The sequence below is a fragment of the Bombyx mandarina genome, chromosome 12 (assembly GCF_030267445.1).
Source record: "Bombyx mandarina strain Sakado chromosome 12, ASM3026744v2".
NCBI lineage: Eukaryota > Metazoa > Arthropoda > Insecta > Lepidoptera > Bombycidae > Bombyx > Bombyx mandarina.
Window position 1 is genome coordinate 7,349,786 of NC_143219.1, and position 19,092 is coordinate 7,368,877.

Consider the following 19,092-nt stretch of genomic DNA (forward strand, 5'->3'; position numbering starts at 1 on the left):
TTCAGTATGTTAAAAATTTGAATTGGCGCGTAACCGCAACGATGCAACGCAATAACTGCAACACGGTCTTCTATAAGCGTCCACTCCATATTTAAAAATGAGTAAAATTCTAAAAGTATACATTTTTATTTTCATGAACAATTCGAAATTCGAATTCAATAAACTTTTTTGTGGCCAGCATTCTAAAATAAAAGTTTTTACTGTGTGACAATACTTATGACCTGACTAGTTATATGCGTATCGCAACAAGATTTCGTGTAATCAAAATAGATTATGGAAATAATTAAAAAACAAAGTAGTTTTCGGCTTTATTAATTTCAAAGATTGTTCCTGTTTACTATTAGCTGCGTAGAAGGAAGTAGAGACAGCTATATTTAGACGATGCCATTCATTTATAACGCGCTCCGTCGCATGGTGTTCCACGGGGTACCCTCGCTGGACCAGACCGAGCTGTTATGAATGAGCGTCAACATTGTACAGAGTTAATTTACAAACAAAAACGCCTAGCGGGTGCGACCGACCTGGTCGTAAAACCTTTAATTAAACCTGAGACCAGGGTTCCCGATTTGGACTGCTCGGTTTCAACTTTTGTTTTTATTGTGGAATTTTCCATGTACGCTGTTTTGAACTCACATGTTTACTTAAAAAAAAAACGGAATATAAACATTGCGGCCCTTCGATATGAAAACGCAATTTAAAAACCACTCTGAAGTAATGTTCGAATGTTTGAATTTAATGGAAACGAATATTTAGAGCTCTCCCGAATTAATGGAACGCTTTCGTAGCATAACCAGAAGCATAACAGATTGCTCTCGTCTAGTCGAATGAAAAATAAACGTACAAACGAGCGTTGTCCGACGTTTCCAAACAGATTTGTGTAGACATCGCGTTTGGATTTGGAAGCTGAAGCGGGGTGTTTCCTGCGGGCGCGTGCTGAGAAAACTCTGCTTCCTCGAGAAAGGGCCGCACGTGTGCGCCTAAAAGCGTCGGATCGCGCAGGTGCGCTTGCGTCCCGCCGGAGATAGGCCACAAGCGCAGACACCGCCGCGCCTCCGACGGGATGTGTTGTGTTTAGTGAACGTATAGAGTGCTTGCACCATGGGTCCCCAATTCGAATACTGCCTGCGTGCGACCAGTGAGTTCCCAATACATATTAATGTTGTTGTGTCAACAGATTGTAAAAGTTCACGAGCTACAACCGCCGCGCCGTCACGGGCTTCGTTCGCGTTCAAAACTTTTATAATTTTCTTTCATATTACAAAAATTATATTGGTTTTCCTCTGTAATTCGATTGAATTCTGTTTTTAACGAATTTGTAATTAACAACGGCTCATTAGTTTGGCAAACAAGAAATGTTTCGGTAAGGAGCTTTGATCAAAACTTTCAGGACGGGCTACGCACACAATATTTAATCTGTGGACACGACGATGTTTGTTACAAAGAAAGCCTTTTTACGATAAACATATTACTGATTTACAAAATAATCATAATAACAAACAAAATTCAGTATTACACTAACTATATAAAATGAAAATCATATTTACAGTAAAGTTATATTTATGGGAACACTTTTCAGTACTACGGTATAAAGAAGCTTAATAATAGTCTTGCTCTATCAGTCGAAGCGCGCAAAATAGCTCGAAGAATACAAAAAAAAAAAAAAATTAGTCATTCCTACTAATTCTAAAAACGTGCTGAACGGAATCATTTTCGCGTATTCTAAGAATCATGCTTGAATCATTAATCAAACCAATGTTTATCGAGAACGCAGTTATTCTGTTTTCTTAATTATTTTTTTAAACTAGCATCGTTTAAACAAAACCTGTACAAATAATAATTATTTCATATAACTGTCAACTCTTATATATGCCTGTTTCAGTTACATAATTTTCCAACTGCATCTTTATCAAATCTTTGATATATTTTACTAATATTATAATCGTTGCCGCTAAAAATCGTGGCGGGCGTCCTATGAACCCACGCGAGTTGTTGTGAACATCTTGCCTAGTTTAAATTATCCTCAGTCCTCTATGTACCAATTATAAATACGCCGGATAATGCCAATGCTATAAACATCTTCGACCTCATGCCTCATTGAGTTACGTTACGTTCTAATATACGTGGGTTCCGGTCATGGACGTTAATAATACAAATAAAGAGATCATGACTAGTACAACGAAGAGAATTACAAATGTAAAGTATTTATCCATAGAATAGATCGTTATTCGCCATAGTGGTGATAAAGTGGACAGGCAATTGTTGTCCTTTAGTTGTTTTTATGTTCTACCATATGTTCCCATGGTGACTCCATTATCCTGACGAACCCCTGAAATGAACCGAATATAATACTCCGCACATGCGGGCTCGGAGTTGGAACCACAAAAAATCCACTTAAGAGATTTCTTTCATAACGAAGATAAATTTCCAGAACAGAGCTCCCGTTAATAAAAATAAATAAACCCTCTATGTATGTGTATTAGTTGTTCTTGTATTCGGTCTTACATTTTTGTAACTTTTTGAATATTTAATCATTATTCAGATAATTAATTATACTCATTACAGAGCACGCTTTAATTTAGAAACCATGAAGTTATTTCTATTGAACTGTTTGACGTGTTCATGTAAAATATTGATTGTGAATATGTCTCTAACAAAATAGTAACGTATGTATTCAACCTACGTATACAAATCTATTCAATAATTATCAATATCTTCTATCTATCTCTATATGTATATAAAACTGAATTGCTGTTCGTTAGTCTCGCTAAAACTCGAGAACGGCTAAACCGATCTGGCTAATTTTGGTCTTGAATTATTTGTGGAAGTTTAGAAAAGGTTTAAAAGGTAGATAAATATGAAAATGCTCGGAATTAAATAAAAATAACAATTTTGTTTTTCCTTTCATGTGTCCCCCGTCGGACGGATTCCTTTTGTTTGTTTTAAGTTTATTTCATACAAAAGCTTAGGTCTTTTATTTATCGATTGAGGCACTACGAAGTCTGCCGGGTCAGCTAGTATTCAATAATAATTCATTAATATATTATACCTATATTCAATAATTATTAATATTTACAGACTAGGTATTAATATTTATCACCATACGCGAAGTACTGTTCTAAAGTGTTTAACGTTCCTCTAAAGATATCTGTGGGGTAGACAATAGGAGAAGATTGCCTTCAATTCGCACTTTCCGGCTTCGTAAAATAGGTCGGTACTCTGGCCCGCAGACGTAACAGAGAGCCGCTTGTAGCAGTTATTGAATAATTCCCGTGGAGCACGACGGTACCGTACACCGCGCAGGCCAGTTCTACGACACGAATCAAACAAACACTATGGCTATCGGTACATTGTTATAATTTAGACGTTGCCTATTCGAAGTATACAACTAAGAAACATTTACTATTTATTGATTGTTACAGATAACCCTTCATACTTTGCGCTGCCGAATCAGGACATTCCTGATAGCGCCGAATCACATGGATCGTCGACGGAGCAGTGCTCCAGGTCGGCCCCAAGCCGTGTTTGGCCAGAAAACGCACGTCCGTTGGGATCGCCGCGCCGCAGAGAACCAGAGAGTCCGAGACGCAAAGAATTCAGAGCACTACTGCGATCGTTGTCAGCAAGAGAGCCTGAACAAGCAGAAGCTTTCCTAAAAGGCCAACCGCGACCAGGAGATTGTGCCCCTGGTGATATGAGACACACGTTTACTGCCCCGAGAATGAAGTGAGTTTGTTTATTATCTACTAGCGACCCGCCCTCACTTCGCTTCAGAAACATGAAATTTTATTATTGTTTATTTACGACATCACATTAGAAACCTCAAAAATAACAGTATTTCTCCACTATTTAATGGATGTTATTATACATATAAACCTTCCTCTTCAATCACTCTATCTATTAAAAAAAAACCGCATCAAAATCCGTTGCGTAGTTTTAAAGATTTAAGCATACATAGGGACAGACAGATAATAATATAGGGACAGAGAGAGCGACTTTGTTTTATACTCTGTAGTGATCATTTAGTGATGATGTTATTGATGCTTTACTACTATCGAAGACAATCATCTCTAGCAATTTGTATGTTGAGTCTCTGAAATTAAGTTTTAAATCCCATATCATATTAGTTGATGGTGCGCCTGAAGTGGCACTATTTTCGAGGGTTTTTTTATTAACGTAGCTGAAATCCCCAAAAATATTTAAAAATAGCTGACAATTCTCAAAATATCGGTCAGAAAATGTATTTCAAAGAGAATGCAGATCTAAAGGTACAAGTTGTTATTTTTCATTGCAAAGGTCGGTGAACTAGCTCCCGGTTCATCTGGGTTTTTTTTCATTCGCACTGTATGTAGATGACCGTATGCTCATCTGATAGTGAGTGAGTGATCACCGTCGTGTATGGACTTCAACAATGCCACAGGCATAATCAAGCCACTATCTTCCTGGTATTCACTGGAACTAGCCAGTTTGAGACATGAGATCGCGGCAGAATTAGCCAGGATGGTGGTTACCTACATACGCTGCCCTACAATACGCCCCCACCACAAGTAATCACGTAAATTTAGAAATAATAATATGTATTGGATTTTATTACACGAAACTATTCCTGAGTCGTGGAAATCTTGCGTGAACATGTCAAGTGCGTAAATACGCACTAAGAAACAGTACCTGCCTGGAGGATTTCAATATCGATATACATACTCGCATCACTTGATACACTGGGCGTCTTATTCTTTCGATTACCGAGCGGATGTCATTGCTCGTTAGAGTAAAGCCGCGATGCCGGTATATATTGTTGTTCAGAAATTAAAATATATCATAAGAAATTGTTCGTAGCCAGGTACAGATTTTTGCCATATCTTTTTTATTAAGTTCTTGATATCGCTACATCGTTCACTATGTTTTACTCTAGTGGACGACTATTGCAATCCCGGTCCAGAGATCTCGTTTTTTCTTATTTTAATGAGTACGAAGTTCGAATGTTTATATTTGTAAACTGCATATATTGCTCTAAAACTTAGTACGCGGATCCACTTTTGCATAATAGGTACCCATGTATTAATGATTGTTTATTCTCATGACAGTATAGGTTAAAAAGAACTCAAATAGAAGTTCATTAGATTATTTATTACAGAAAGGGTAAGATAAGCACGTCAGTTGCTACACATGAAGGAATGCACGAACGCGAAGAAGTGTTTTACACAATTCCTTTACAAGGGAAAAGAAGACATTCCGTAGGGGGCTACCTAGCCACCGACGCGGCTGGTACAGGAGAAGTTACTTCTGTTCCTAGTGAAGTGCCACGGATGCCGCCGCCGCGTTTTAATCAGAAAGACGACGATTCTGTTAGAAGAAGGAGGCCGAGAAACTTTTCATTCAAAGGTAAGTCACGTCAGATTTAATCAATCATTTTTAGATTTCCGTAGTTTTAACATTCAAAAACCTCTTTGAAACTCTATCACTTAAGTGAACCACTTGGGAAAATATCTTCTTGAAACCAGTGTCAGACGTTTGGCACTCTTTTCAGCTTGGCTTAGGAATCCTCCTCCAACTTTTATTTTTGAAAAAATCAAAAAAGAACACAACGGACGCCATTAGATCAAAACGTAAACAATATCTAATCTAATTATAATTTGCCTATAAGCAACGAAAAGGTTTCTCAAATGCTATTAGCTTATTATTATGTTACTACGACGAGATAAACGATTGTTTATAAATAAATAAATGAAGCTTATCTATTCTTCGACACTTAAAAACATAATCGGAAACGATATAAGACGTGTGAAGGAAACTTTGGTTGAAATTTAGTCCATAAAAAGTGACATAAATAAATCGAAACACCCTGATTTGTTTGCTTGGGTTAAACAACAAAAAAAAACTGTTAACGAAAACCAAACAGATAGGAAATCACATACGTTTGCGTAGAGATGTCTTGTGAATAATAATATGTAGAGTTCATACTAAAGGAAATCTTTGCAATTTAACCTATTAATAAGTAACATTAATTGTTTACGTAGAAACGAAGCTATGATAATAAATGAGTGATAAATGATCGTAAACAAGTCAATCGCGACGGGAACAGATAAATAGGGAACGATGCACCCGAGCTGCCCTTAGACATTAACTGATAAACATGTACATACATGCATAGTTCAAACTCTTGCTTACAGAGCGTAAAGCCTATTATATGAGCGGCTCCTTTGATTATTACTCGATTAATTACCTAACACACCCTTGTTATCTCGAATAATGGATCTATTAAGATATCACACTGCACTGGCTGGTAAAAAAAAACATTTTCTTTCGCTCCAAATGAACAAATAAGTTTATGGCCCATAATGATGTATAGTATACGGTTGCCAGTTGTTTATTGTGTACAAAACCAAAAGTTGAATTTACTATTCATGGACCGTAACGATTACTTGGATATTAGCGAAGCACATGACAAATACGATATTCTTTTTTATTTGTTGATCGAAGGTTTTTATCCACGATAACGTTTCGGGAATATTGACACGGGCCCATTCTTTTTTTTTTAAAAGATTTGGCCAAGGGATGGTCATTGCGAGCTACATAGTTGCGATTAGACATGCGTAGTTCCGGACCGAAATAGTTCCTGGAACTATGTCCTCATATGGAACTATATCATTCAATCCGAGTTGTCAAAATTAACATGTTCAGACAGTTCCATTTCCATTCCAAGTGTGCTGTTATACAGGAACTACGAACGCGTTGAACATGACGGACATGCGGACATGATTAGAGCATAGGTATCGCGCGGCGCGGAGGCGTGGCGCGGCGAGTCCACCCGAATGAGTCCCGAAGCGACACGAGTCCACGTAAAGAGATAAGGCGAAATATGGCGCTAATACGAGGGAGTGAGATGGAGCGAGTGCATGCAACTGCGTGTGGAGTTCTTTCACATTACATTTTTATGAATATTGAAGTTATGTTCTACGACCTACGTGTTACAGTCGATAGTTGAATGAATTAAAATGTTTTGCTTAGGATTTTGACCTTGACCATGCATCATTCTTACGAGCACTTAACCTTAAGTGTTTGTAGACCATTTCTTAGAAAATCATAATAAAAAATTAGAGAATTTTAAAACATTCACCACTTTCGCTAGTTTTGTTAGCTACATTACGTAATGAAAATAAAATATATTGTTATCTCGGTTATGGGAAAAAGGTTGTAAAGCTAAAACGAGCTCAATATGTTGTATATCAGAATAACGTGGTATTTTAATAGACAATTGATAGGTTATAGTTTCCGGTGCATCGTACAATACATTGAAAAATAATGAAAGTAGTAGACTAATTGAAATTATGACAAAGTGGAATAGTACATTAATAAATTATGAAACAAACTAACAATGAACCTAAAATTAAAAACCTTACAAAATAATAATTATAGTAATAATTGCCATCAGCGGCAATTTATTTTTATAGTGTTTTTAAAAAATTGTATTATAATACCTTTTTTGAAAAATATTGTGTAATTAATGATAATTTAATACGTGATTCGCTACACTACAAACAGCTACTAGACTTAACATGTCCGCGGAACTAAACGGCTACAAACAGCTACCAGACTTAATATGTCCGCGGAACTGAGCAGCTACAAACAGCTACTAGACTTAACATGTCCGCGGAATTAAACAGTTCCGCGGACATGTTTACTGGAACTAGTTCCGACACTCTAAAGAACGATGTCATGTTCAATCCTTTTCCGAACATGATTAGCGCACGTCTAGTTGCGATTATGATTGTCGTGGGGGTTTTAGTATGCGTAGCGCGTGCGTGTGCGCCGCCGCCTGACGCCATCGCGCAGTCGCCCGGCGCGTCGGCTATCGTCGCGCTGCACATCATCGCAAACCGACACTTCTCCCTGTCACACTTCTGAGGGCTCTTGATTTAATTCGTGCGCTTTCTAGTATTCGCCTGCAGTTCAGTCAGTGCAATGACAGGCGCTTAGCTTGAAAACGTGTTGAACAACGACTTCCTTCTCCGTTACTTTGTATATTGTCATGGAGGAAAAGATCTGTGAGACAATGGTCGATAAAAGTAAGTTTTTTTTTTTCTTCTTCTAAATTATTCATAATTTGTTCACGATACGATTAAGTCGTTGTTGTTTTGTTTTTTTTTTGCTATATTTTATTCTCGTATATCATTTAAACAAACCATACCAAACATATTTTTTCTATATATTTTCAAAACAATTATGTAATTCAATAAATGATTTTGGTATTTGTAGATACAAGTTGTTATTTTTATTGGTGCCTCCTAGCAATTTTTTCTAAAATCTCCTAGCTAATCTTAGTAAAATAACCATATAATATTTTTTAATATTTTTAACTTAATATATTTATAATTACCGTAAATATATAATTAAAATTACTTTTATTTTGGAACCGTGAAAATTGAATTAATATTAAATTCTAATATAAAATGTTTTGTGTACCTTATTCGCATAATGCACTTCTTAATGACGTCTTTAATAACCTTCATTACCTACCCGACCCTTTGACGTCACGATTTGTTATTCCAAAATGTCAGGGCCCAAGCCAAAATCAATGTCAGAGGAACACCGTATGTCAACACCAAATTAGGTTTACCGTTGTTAAAATAGTCGTCAATAGAAATTGAGCTTTACGCCCTTGAAGTTAGATGCTTACTCTATGGATATGTTTGTTTCCATGCTGGTATAGCCGTGCACATTACCTATGCATGGCGTCAACTATGGCTGAATAAACATATTGTAATTTACATGCATCGAAGCGGACCCCGTAATGTATTCGTTTTGAAAATGCTAATGTTTGATCATCCTGTATATGTTAAGTTCTTTATTCTTTGCACAAACGCTCCCACGATTTTTACAAGAATGTAAAATTTCAATTATTTACAGTGTATAAATGAATTGTTATTTACAGGTTTGTAAATATACAATTATTTTAAAAAAATCTTTAATTATTTAATACTTACATATTTTTTCGGATTTGAAACAGTCATACTCATAAATCGAATTTAAATAGACTTCATTAAGAAATTTAAAGTATTATTTAAATTTGACAAAATATATTGATTAAAACATTCTATACATTGAGAAAAAAACAAACACATTTTATAAGCATTTCTTGTTTAGTTCTTTCTTTTTTTCGTTACAAGAAATACAATGTATGTTATTAAAGGAAAAGTTTTCATCACTGTTGTTAGTGATTAAAACAGATAATAAATACATTGTCCTCAGACTTGAGACAAGGGACATCGACTTGTTATCGCGTGTGACCGCATTCAAGGCAAATATTGTATTGATAAACTCGTCATGAAACCTTTGTCAACATCTCACTCTACGACAATAATTTACTCTTTGATTCAATAGGGCTGTGTTTTGAGGCTCTCAAACTTATGATATCGCTTGAAATTACGCTATAGTTATAAAATACATTATGTGAAAGCCAGCGCTTAAAAAAAACAGTGCTTAAATGTTACAAATAGTATGCTCCTTCTAACGTTCTGCGGATATTTCTCATGTGTACCCTATTTTGTGAAACCGAATCAATGGGTAAAACAGTATGACTCAAATATTTAAAAATAAACACAATTACGATATAATTAGACAGAAATGTATGATTTACCTCCTTCAAGCCGACACACGACCGAGAAAAAGGTTTTGAATCACAATGAATCACCCCGGTCTGGGAGACGCCAGATTTTACTAAGCATTGGCCATGTTTGAAGTGTTTGTTTTCATTGCGATTTATTTGCGATTTTTAATGAAATTATATAATTGGCATTATTGAAAAACTTCAAAAGTCGTAACAGTTTTGATTGATTAAGTCGAAGAAAAAATGGGAATTGCGCTGTACTTGATAGCAGCTGTCGTTTTGCTGTACCCAAAACACGTCATTAAGGATCCTCCCGATCCATTAACGGTGCTTTTAGGTACCACAAGCACCGGTCACAGTCATCGTCGAACCCGTCGCTTGCGACGAAGGGTTGACGAGCGAATTAACCCATAGACACAGCCCACTAAGTTTCTCGCCGGATCTTCTCAGTGGGTTGCGTTTCCAATCCGGTGGTAGATTCTACGAAGCCCTGCGCTCGCTAGGGCCAGTGTTAGCAACACTCCGGTTTGAGCCCCGTGAGCTCACCTACACGTTAGGGCGAAGCTGATATAGCCTCTCAAGGCTATCAGCATCAGCATAGATAGGAAAAAAAAGTGTTGTTGTCGTCTTAAAACTTTCAACGACTGTCCATCCGTCCGCTCGACCCGCAGATCTTATTGTAATATTGAAATAAATAAATAAAGTTAAATAATGATTCGATAATATTTTGTAAGCAAAATAGCTATTGTTACGACAGTTGTAACGTCTCGGCTACCACATAACTCTAAGTGGGCTGTGGTCTAATTTGCCTCATGTACATCAATAATAAGAAATTAGGATAAGAGTACAAAAAAAGAAATAATTAACGAATTAAATGAGCTTCATTCACGAATATCAGTCTAAATGCTAATATTCTCTCTATATCTGTTAGTCTCAGTAGTTATCGGCTTTATCTTGTGCTCATTTAGCGTGTACTCAAAAGGTTAGAATGAGATTTATATTTATATTAGTACATGTTTCACTATCCACGTTTTGATCCATTGGTAGTGTATTAAGAGAAACTTCATGAAATCTCTCTTTTTTACGTATTTAATTTATTGGTTTAATAATTGGAAGTAAAGAGAGCGTCTATGTGAAGTTTCTCAGAAGGAAAACTTAACTAAATATAATTGGTAAATCCGAAAACTTTTCGAGTAATTTCCTTCGTTCAATTTATCGTGTTTACACGAAAACTCAAACATACCGCGTTCCCTATTAATTCAGGGAATCATTTGCTTTATATGTTTTTGAGAAATGTTCTCATTTCGCCCGAATCGAAACATAATCTTATTGATGTTTCCGTTTAATAGCAATAATTTGAAGAACCTTTAAATTAACTTGAAAAGCTTTTTTTTATACCTTTGAAAAATTAGCATTTTTTGTTGACTTTGTTATTAATATTTGTAATTTAAAAGGCTACCAAAAAATAATTATGCGTGCGTAAAGTAGTATTATTCAGATGTCCATTTAATGTAAGTGAGAGTGAGCTCTTAAGCCCGTCTAGACAAATGTGCTGTTGTTTTGAAACACTATTTTTAGTATTTTCTTCAGTTTTCGCGTTTCATAGACATAATTAGTATTTCTTTTCCGGCTTAATCTCGCTTTCTGTTTAATTTTCATTATTTTACTTCCGACGTTTTCATATATTACTTTACAGTTTTCGTGGTATGTGGTGGTAGTGAGTAGAAAAGGTTACACAATCTCTTCATTTAAAACTACGCAACGGATTTTGATGCGTTTTTTTTTAATAGATAGAGTGATTGAAGAGGAAGGTTTATATGTATAATAACATCCATTAAATAGTGGAGAAATCAATAATAAATTACAGTTTCCGAAGCGAAGCGAGGGCGGGTCGCTAGTTATTCATAAAAAAATATTTCAGTAAGGCGGCTAGTAATTAAAAAAAATATTACGTTTCTATATTAACAGGAGGGAATATTAGAATAAAAAGTAATAAACGCGGGATTATACCGGCAAATATTTTAAATCGTTAAATATTTTGTATAAGGTAAAAACTACATCGTCTACTATGGTAACATGATGATTTAATATCATTCAGAACATCAAAGACGGAGGCCGTTCAACTGAAAACTGAAAGCGGTCAGTGAGCACGAATGATACAGATAAGCACAATGCATCATTTTGCTTTATTTAAAAACTCGTCAGAGTTTATATAATTTATAATATAATTGATATAGTTTATAATATATATTATAGTTTATATAATTTATACGAGAATTGAATTAACACGTGCATGTAGAAATACCTATTATAATAAAATACATTTGAAACGTTAATGAAACAAAAAAAAACTTGGAGACGTAATTCATATTTCGAAATAATGGTATATTGATGTTTCGTAATTTTACATTTGCCTGGTTTTTTACTGAGGCAACAGCAATTCCTTCAGCTATGTAAAAATATATATTTGGAATCCCGATTAGTCCCGAGGAGTAGTATGAGCCCGTACCCGCCATTTTCCCCTATTTCTGTCACGTAACAGTCATGCGTTTCGATTTGAAAACCTCGGACTGATTTGGGCAATGGTTATCACACTTCGATCTCATACCTCAAGATAACTCCGGCAGCCAGATCGTGATGTCCATGGGCTCCCACAACCACCTACACCCGGTGGAGCATAAAATCGTACATCGGTCGAAAGAAAAAGTTACACATATGCACTGGCAAGTCTGTCTAGATTTTTTTTTTTTTTGTTACGAAGAAATAGTGATTTTACTAAACCCAACGGATTTCCTTACATTTAAACTTCGAAATAAATTCCTTAAAATGCAGCTCTTGAAAAAATTCGGATGCAGTTTCCGCCCTTTGTTACAAAGACCATCCATTCCAAAAATAAAGAATGTTTCTGTACGTGCCTGTGTACACTGGGGGCCGATCAAAGAGGACAGAGAATTAAAATGTATGGACGTTATCTTACTTAATGCAAAACAGGTAATTTACTTTAAAGACCCTCTTATATGGTTTTATTTCCCTGGTCACGGAATAAAATAAAATTGATGTCTTTTAAATAGGTAAATGTGTTGAGGGTCTACCGCAGTTCGGATCGATACTAGAATACTAATACACTAATTATTTTGTGCTTATATTTATGTACGTATTATTAAATGTACATAGTTTAAGCGGATGTGTATGTTACAGTAATTACCAAAGAAAGGACAGTGAAAATAAAAAGTTTTTTTTATGAAATAACTGCCCTAATGCATTGTATACACGCATCAGTAACCACATGTAATTGAAGTGTCATATTCATCCCTCGTATTGGGCGCTGCATATAATCGGCTAAGTTATTCCGGGCGACGCTGATAGACGTTTGTCTATTTAGGAAACGGATATTACATTTAGTCGGGCCTTCATTTGGCGGCAGAGGTGGGTAAGTATAAACCGTATGAGTTTCCGGCGAGCGCGCGGTGCATAGCATATTTTGTAAGCAGCCGTTGCGTATGCACGGCACTGTTGCTATAAAAATTTTAACAGCCGTCGTATGTTTTTATTCGTGCATATAATAGAAAAGAAATAAGTATGTCTCTGGAACAACGTTTTACTTTTATTAGCATCTTGTTTTTGTCGTTATTATTTATGCTGACAGTATTCCTTTCAGAATATGGCTGTATAATAATAATATAATGCCTAAGTTTAGAATTAAAAAAATAAGCACTTGAAATGACTGCGTAATCAAAATACGTATAGCGTTAGTCTTTGAGTGTACTGCAGTAATTAATCATTGGTCAAAGTTAATTGATTTCAAGTACCTACCCATTTAGTTACCACAGCGTAAATAGAACGAGCATGCCAGTACGGTTAACGCTCCACCGAAATACATATATATTCTTTAATGTTTTTTTTTTTTATAAAGCACGTGTTAGATTAGATTTTTATCGTTAATATTAACAGCTGTATGCACACGGTGTTTACATAAATAAATCGAGCGGCATGCGTACAAAGCTTTACGACGGGCCTTCGTGAACTTCGATCCAGGCAATGACCCTCGTTCGATATCAAGTGAACGACATCTTTCATGTCTTGATTATCCCTTGACAACACTTCCTCTCAGTCGAAGGTATTAAATTTGAACGCTCTGAATATATTATGACCGACCGCCTTTGAGATCGACGATCACAAACAATTTCAGTATTCAAATGTAGAACGATACAATGAACGTAACAGAAGAAATATTACATATTTTAAGATACATTTTAAGCAAGAGGCGTAGATAATTTTAACAAAATAATGTTTTGATGATTTCTATTACTAAATACTCAAATAATCAAACAGTACACGTTAAAAGTATAAATAACTTACCGCGACACCTCCGTTCGAAAGAGTATCAGGTCTGATAAATTCATAGTCTTTAGGAAATATTTTTATAATAATTTTACAGAATATTAGAAGTATATTTAACGTTTAAATTTGCATAATAATTCAACTGTGTTCTCTTTTCTACTTATTTCGCTGATTGATAATTGAGGTAATGAATAATATTCTACCCAATTTAATTTCCTTTTTTTCTTATATATATTTTTAGCTGAGTTATTCATATGGAAAAATAATCATGACAACGCTTGACAACAATGTTAAAAGCTCACTGAGGCATCAATTAAATTGTTCTCTTGTGTTCGTTAGCAAAATGGGAATTTCCGAAGCGAGCGACGAAGAGTTAATTGAATTTCCTGACTCAATTAACGTGTGTCCACTCGTGGCTTCCGTTTGACATTTAAGAGCACCGTGCACTATGTGATCAAATTGTGGTGGTTGGTGCAAACCGAGCACTTCTTTTAATTAATTAGGAATTCCATTGTTTGTGTGAAAGCATGAATTTAACAGAATTGCTTCTTCCATCGAATTTTACCCGATTTATTTAATGCGAAGACTGTTTCGCTTTAGAATGTTATATGATATCAGTGTAGTTTCCAATACATATTTATTAAAGTTGATATAATCAGTGTAAAACTACTTTTATTTTACTAGAAAATAATTCGCGATTAATTATATGATTTGTAATGTTTTTTGGGTTACGTTCATCGACACTGATTCACTTCTGAACAATAAGCCGATAAAGTATAAAGTATAAAGATTATTTGGATATTAGGTATGTACTATAAAGTAATCCCACTATTGAGGTCCTGTATGTATCTGTCTGATACTTGGGGATATTTAGTTTCATACTTACGTTACTTTACACGAATTTAGACACAAAGCATCATAAGAATATAATTTCATTGTTGTTACAGAAATGGAAGATATAGCGATACTGTGGAGCTCGGGGTCTCCGGAGAGTGCTCTTTGGTCAGATTACTTGGTTGCCAGCTTCGACAAAATTATGTCACAAAGAGCCAGACACCATTATAGGTGAATAATAATAATAATCTTTAATATGTCATTTTTAGATTCAAAATCGCAATGCAAAATCATTCAAAAACCGGAATTGTATTGTATTCATTGTGTTTTTTATTAATTATTTTTTAACAGGGTGACACCAGTGACTGCAGAGGAACTGTTGTCTTCCGATTCGCAGGAGAAAGTCGATAAACTGTCAAAAGCGCAACTGCAAATCGTAATCCTGTGTCCGAATTTAGCATCCAAAATGACTGATTTGAAAAAAGATCTGAACGCCGAAAATGTCTTTAAAACTGATAAAATCTTAGTCATGCTCCTCGGAGTTGAAAAAGGTCATATTATAGCTGAAAATTGTGAAGGTGAGAATCGTAAAGTTTTTAATATCTGATTAGGTACATTAGCCTCTACATACGCGTGTCTATTAGGTTCACACAACTGGATAAAATCTGCACACATAAACATTGAACTTATTTACATAAAATAATACATGATAGAATTCACCCTATTGGGTGTGAACACATCTTGCATAAGAGCGTTTGTGCTTAAAATAGAAATATCGTTAACTAACATGAAAACTAAGACAAAGAAAAGAAAAAAAGAAAAAGCTGCATATAAAAACTTACAAAAAACAATCAACAATAAAAATAAAAAAGTCATTGAATACATGAATTTAAAACAATATAGGTGAAACAATTTCCTATTTCAGAATATCCAACGATAGACCAATGGCATATGATGTCGGTACGCGAGAAAGACACGTCATTTGTTGACACCTTTCTGACGGCGGCCGTTGGAATTTTACGAACTAAAGACTGCAAAGATACAGCTACAGATAGAACAAGCTTCTCCATTGTACCAAAAAAAGTCAAAATAGTAAGTGTCTAACTTGCAGAAAGTGAATGTAAATATGTCTATTTATGAATGTAAAAATAACTGTCAGAGCATAAATAGAATATAGTTTTTTTTTGTATGGAAGTTTTGCGTGTAGATCGAAGGTCATGTGGCTTGACAGATTTGCGCCGAGCTCCCCCATTGAAAGAGCACTGCTGTGCTTTTCAGAGTGATCATTTTATGGAGCCTCTTGCAGAATCATTGATTTAGGGCTCCGGTTGCGTTTCCGAAGTTCCTTTACAATAAATATTTTGTTCGTACTAGAGCATTACATAGTCGTAACATCGGCGAATAGGTCTAACTGGACCAGTGATGACTGGGGAGTGTTGTTAGATTGAATAGGAGCGGAGTGAGAGTCGAGCTTTGTGGATCTGTGGCCGAAATCAAGCGAAAGAAAATAATTAAACTACTATAAATTTATTAATTACATAAAATTTGATACCTAAAGGATATTAAGAAATGTGTGAAAGTCACAATATGCTTAAAGAAACATACCCATCACACTTTTCTAATATTAAAATTAGCATATTGGATCTTACTTTAGAATTATATTTCAGTAATCCGTGTCGAACTCGTGAACTTTCAACGTAAATTTAAAAAGTTCCTAAAATGTCTCTTCAAAGTAAAAGGCGTACCGAATCCATCTCGAAAAGTCATTTATCTTCGTTCACAGGGACAGAGTCGCGTGATAGCGCTCCTTAACGATCCTATTCGAGAAGAAGACAGCATCAAGATAATGGTTGATAAGAAAGGAGAGGTCATACAAATACCGACCTTCAAGAAAAGAAACCCGTATACTTTGCAGTTTGATATTCCAGGTAAAAAATATTAATATACCTAGTCAGGTCATAAATTCTGTCACATGTTTAATGTAAAATAATTGAAACAAGTTTATTCATTATGTAACCATTCATATACCAAAATGAACTTAACAAAACATAGATTCTTATGACACTAAAGTTTATTCAAAATTACCTCCGTGATTTTGAATACAGGCCTTCAATCTGCGCGGCCAGTCGTCTATCGCAGCACGAACGAGGTCCATGTCAATATCGGCGGCTGCCTTAATCAAGGATGTCTTGAGTGACTCCAAATTGGGATGAGGCTTTGAGCACGCCTTTTCCTCCAAGTGTTGCCATATCTTGTAATCTAACGGATTCAAATCTGGACTGGAGGAGGGCCAGTCTTCGTGCCGGATGAAGTCGATTTCATGCGCCGCCAGCCAGTCAGTGTGCTCTTTGCTCTATGAGCTGGCGCCGAATCTTGTTGGAATACCCAGTGCCTGTTATTGAACATAGTATGAGAAACAGGTTCCACAAGGTTCGTCAGGACTGTATTTTGATACACAACTGCATTCGTTTTTACACCTTTCTCACAAAAATGTACCTCTGTTAAGCCCCAATAAGAAACTCCCAACCATACCATGAGCGAGGATGGAAAATGGCCTCGTTGGACACGCGGAATACGGTTGCTCGCTTCTTCACTACTGTGTGCGTACACCTTATCATTTTGTTTGTTGTAGCTCTCTTCTACGGTAAAAAATTTTTCATCCGAAAAAAGAATTTCCCGATATTTTTTTCCCGCGTACCGCTTCAACAAAGCGCGGCATCTCTTCAGTCTCAGATCCATTAGACGAGCATTCAAACGATGTCCTGTTTTTCTTCGATATGCCCGAAGCCCTAAGTCTTCATTTAACACCCTTTTCACCGTTATTCTGCTTAACCCCATCTGAAGGGCCAACAGTTTCTGCTTACGTTTGGGATTTCTTTGAATTCGCGCCTTCACAGCTTTTATCACTGCTGGAGTCCTAACAGACCGAGGGCGACCATTTCTTGACCTGTCATCTACACTAGAGTCTTCATTGTATCGTTTGATGGTACGATAAACGAATCTTTTGGTTATATTCAAATTTTTCAGTATGTTAAAAATTTTAATTGGCGCGTAACCGCAACGATGCAACGCAATAACTGCAACACGGTCTTCTTTAAGCGTCCACTCCATATTTAAAAATGAGTAAAATTCTAAAAGTATACATTTTTATTTTCATGAACAATTCGAAATTCGAATTCATTAAACTTTTTTGTGGCCAGCATTCTAAAAGAAAAGTTTTTACTGTGTGACAATACTTATGACCTGACTAGTTATATAATAGCAATCTACTGATTTTTTTCCGTTCGTAATTTAGTATTATAATTCTCATCACTGTTACGGATACAATAATGTTAATAAGTGAATTAATGGAATTTTTGTTTGTTTAATTAGAATCATGTTTGGAAGTCTCCATGTTGGTGTGGGTTCGAGTTAGTAAAAACGGCCAGTCCCTCGGACGACGTCAGATCAAATGCGAGAGTCGTTTGCGGGAGCTAGATCAGCTGCTGCGAGCCTCCGATCATCCCTTAGAATTCATGTGCCAGGTAAAATATTTAAGTAAAATAAAAACGATGATTTTAACACCTGGTCTTTTAATTAATAAATGAAAAACATTTAAAATTTTCCTATTTCTTAAAATGAACGTTAAATTCAAAAGAACGTTTTTATCAAATCGGAAAATAACATTATTGTTATTTATTATAGACGTTAGGATTTAAAACAACGAGCAAGGAACAACTGGATAGCTGGATGCTCAACGCTTTCCAAAAGAATATTCCACCGCATTTCAACCTTCTCTCATCGACGGACCAATTCAATCCAAAAGCAGACGTCTCCAGTGAGTTCAATTTCATTTACTTTGAGCTTAAGCATAGTGTTTTTTTTTGTTTTTAGAGTCGTAGACATAATTAAAATTAGTTTTACGTTTTAATCGCACGTCGTTTCGTAGTCACGTGATCACGATAACTATTCAAAACTTCGGTACTAATATGACCACAAAAAGTGTAATTAAGCCGTACAAGCAGTTTTAACACGCTGAACGCCATATGAAACTAGACGGCAAAAGTCGCTAATTTTTATCTCCGTTATTTTTGTCTATTGCATTTTACAAATTTTGTATGAAAATCTTAAGTTGATAAAAATTACTTATTCCCTGATTTTGGCTTGGCTCGAATACTTATAGTACGCTAGGTCCATTGGTCGGTCCCCCATAGACACAGCCCACTGAGTTTCTCGCCGGATCTTCTCAGTGGGTCGCGTTTCCGATCCGGTGGTAGATTTTGCGAAGCACTGCTCTTGCTGGGGCCAGTGTTAGCAACACTCCGGTTTGAGCC

The 19,092-nt window shown here is 35.8% G+C and overlaps 1 protein-coding gene and 1 long non-coding RNA gene across 5 annotated transcripts in view; both read left to right on the forward strand.

Moving 5' to 3' along the window:
* Positions 1-19,092, forward strand: part of LOC149501776 (uncharacterized) — a 423,933-nt gene that overhangs the window by 360,277 nt on the left and 44,564 nt on the right. The window lies entirely within an intron of this gene.
* The window catches only part of stumps (DBB domain-containing protein stumps), a 33,041-nt gene that overhangs the window by 9,402 nt on the left and 4,547 nt on the right, over positions 1-19,092 (forward strand). The window contains exons 1-9 of one of the 4 annotated variants that reach the window (XM_028178624.2): positions 976-1,135; positions 3,420-3,723; positions 5,132-5,379; positions 14,893-15,010; positions 15,131-15,357; positions 15,705-15,871; positions 16,563-16,707; positions 18,152-18,303; positions 18,464-18,596. In XM_028178624.2, the coding sequence (XP_028034425.2) occupies positions 1,099-1,135; positions 3,420-3,723; positions 5,132-5,379; positions 14,893-15,010; positions 15,131-15,357; positions 15,705-15,871; positions 16,563-16,707; positions 18,152-18,303; positions 18,464-18,596 (1,531 nt within the window). In that variant the 5' untranslated portion in view covers positions 976-1,098. Of the gene's footprint in view, positions 1-975; positions 1,136-3,197; positions 3,343-3,419; positions 3,724-5,131; positions 5,380-7,791; positions 8,064-14,892; positions 15,011-15,130; positions 15,358-15,704; positions 15,872-16,562; positions 16,708-18,151; positions 18,304-18,463; positions 18,597-19,092 lie in introns of those variants that run through there. The other 3 variants (XM_028178625.2, XM_028178626.2, XM_028178627.2) reach the window with 3 other exon arrangements.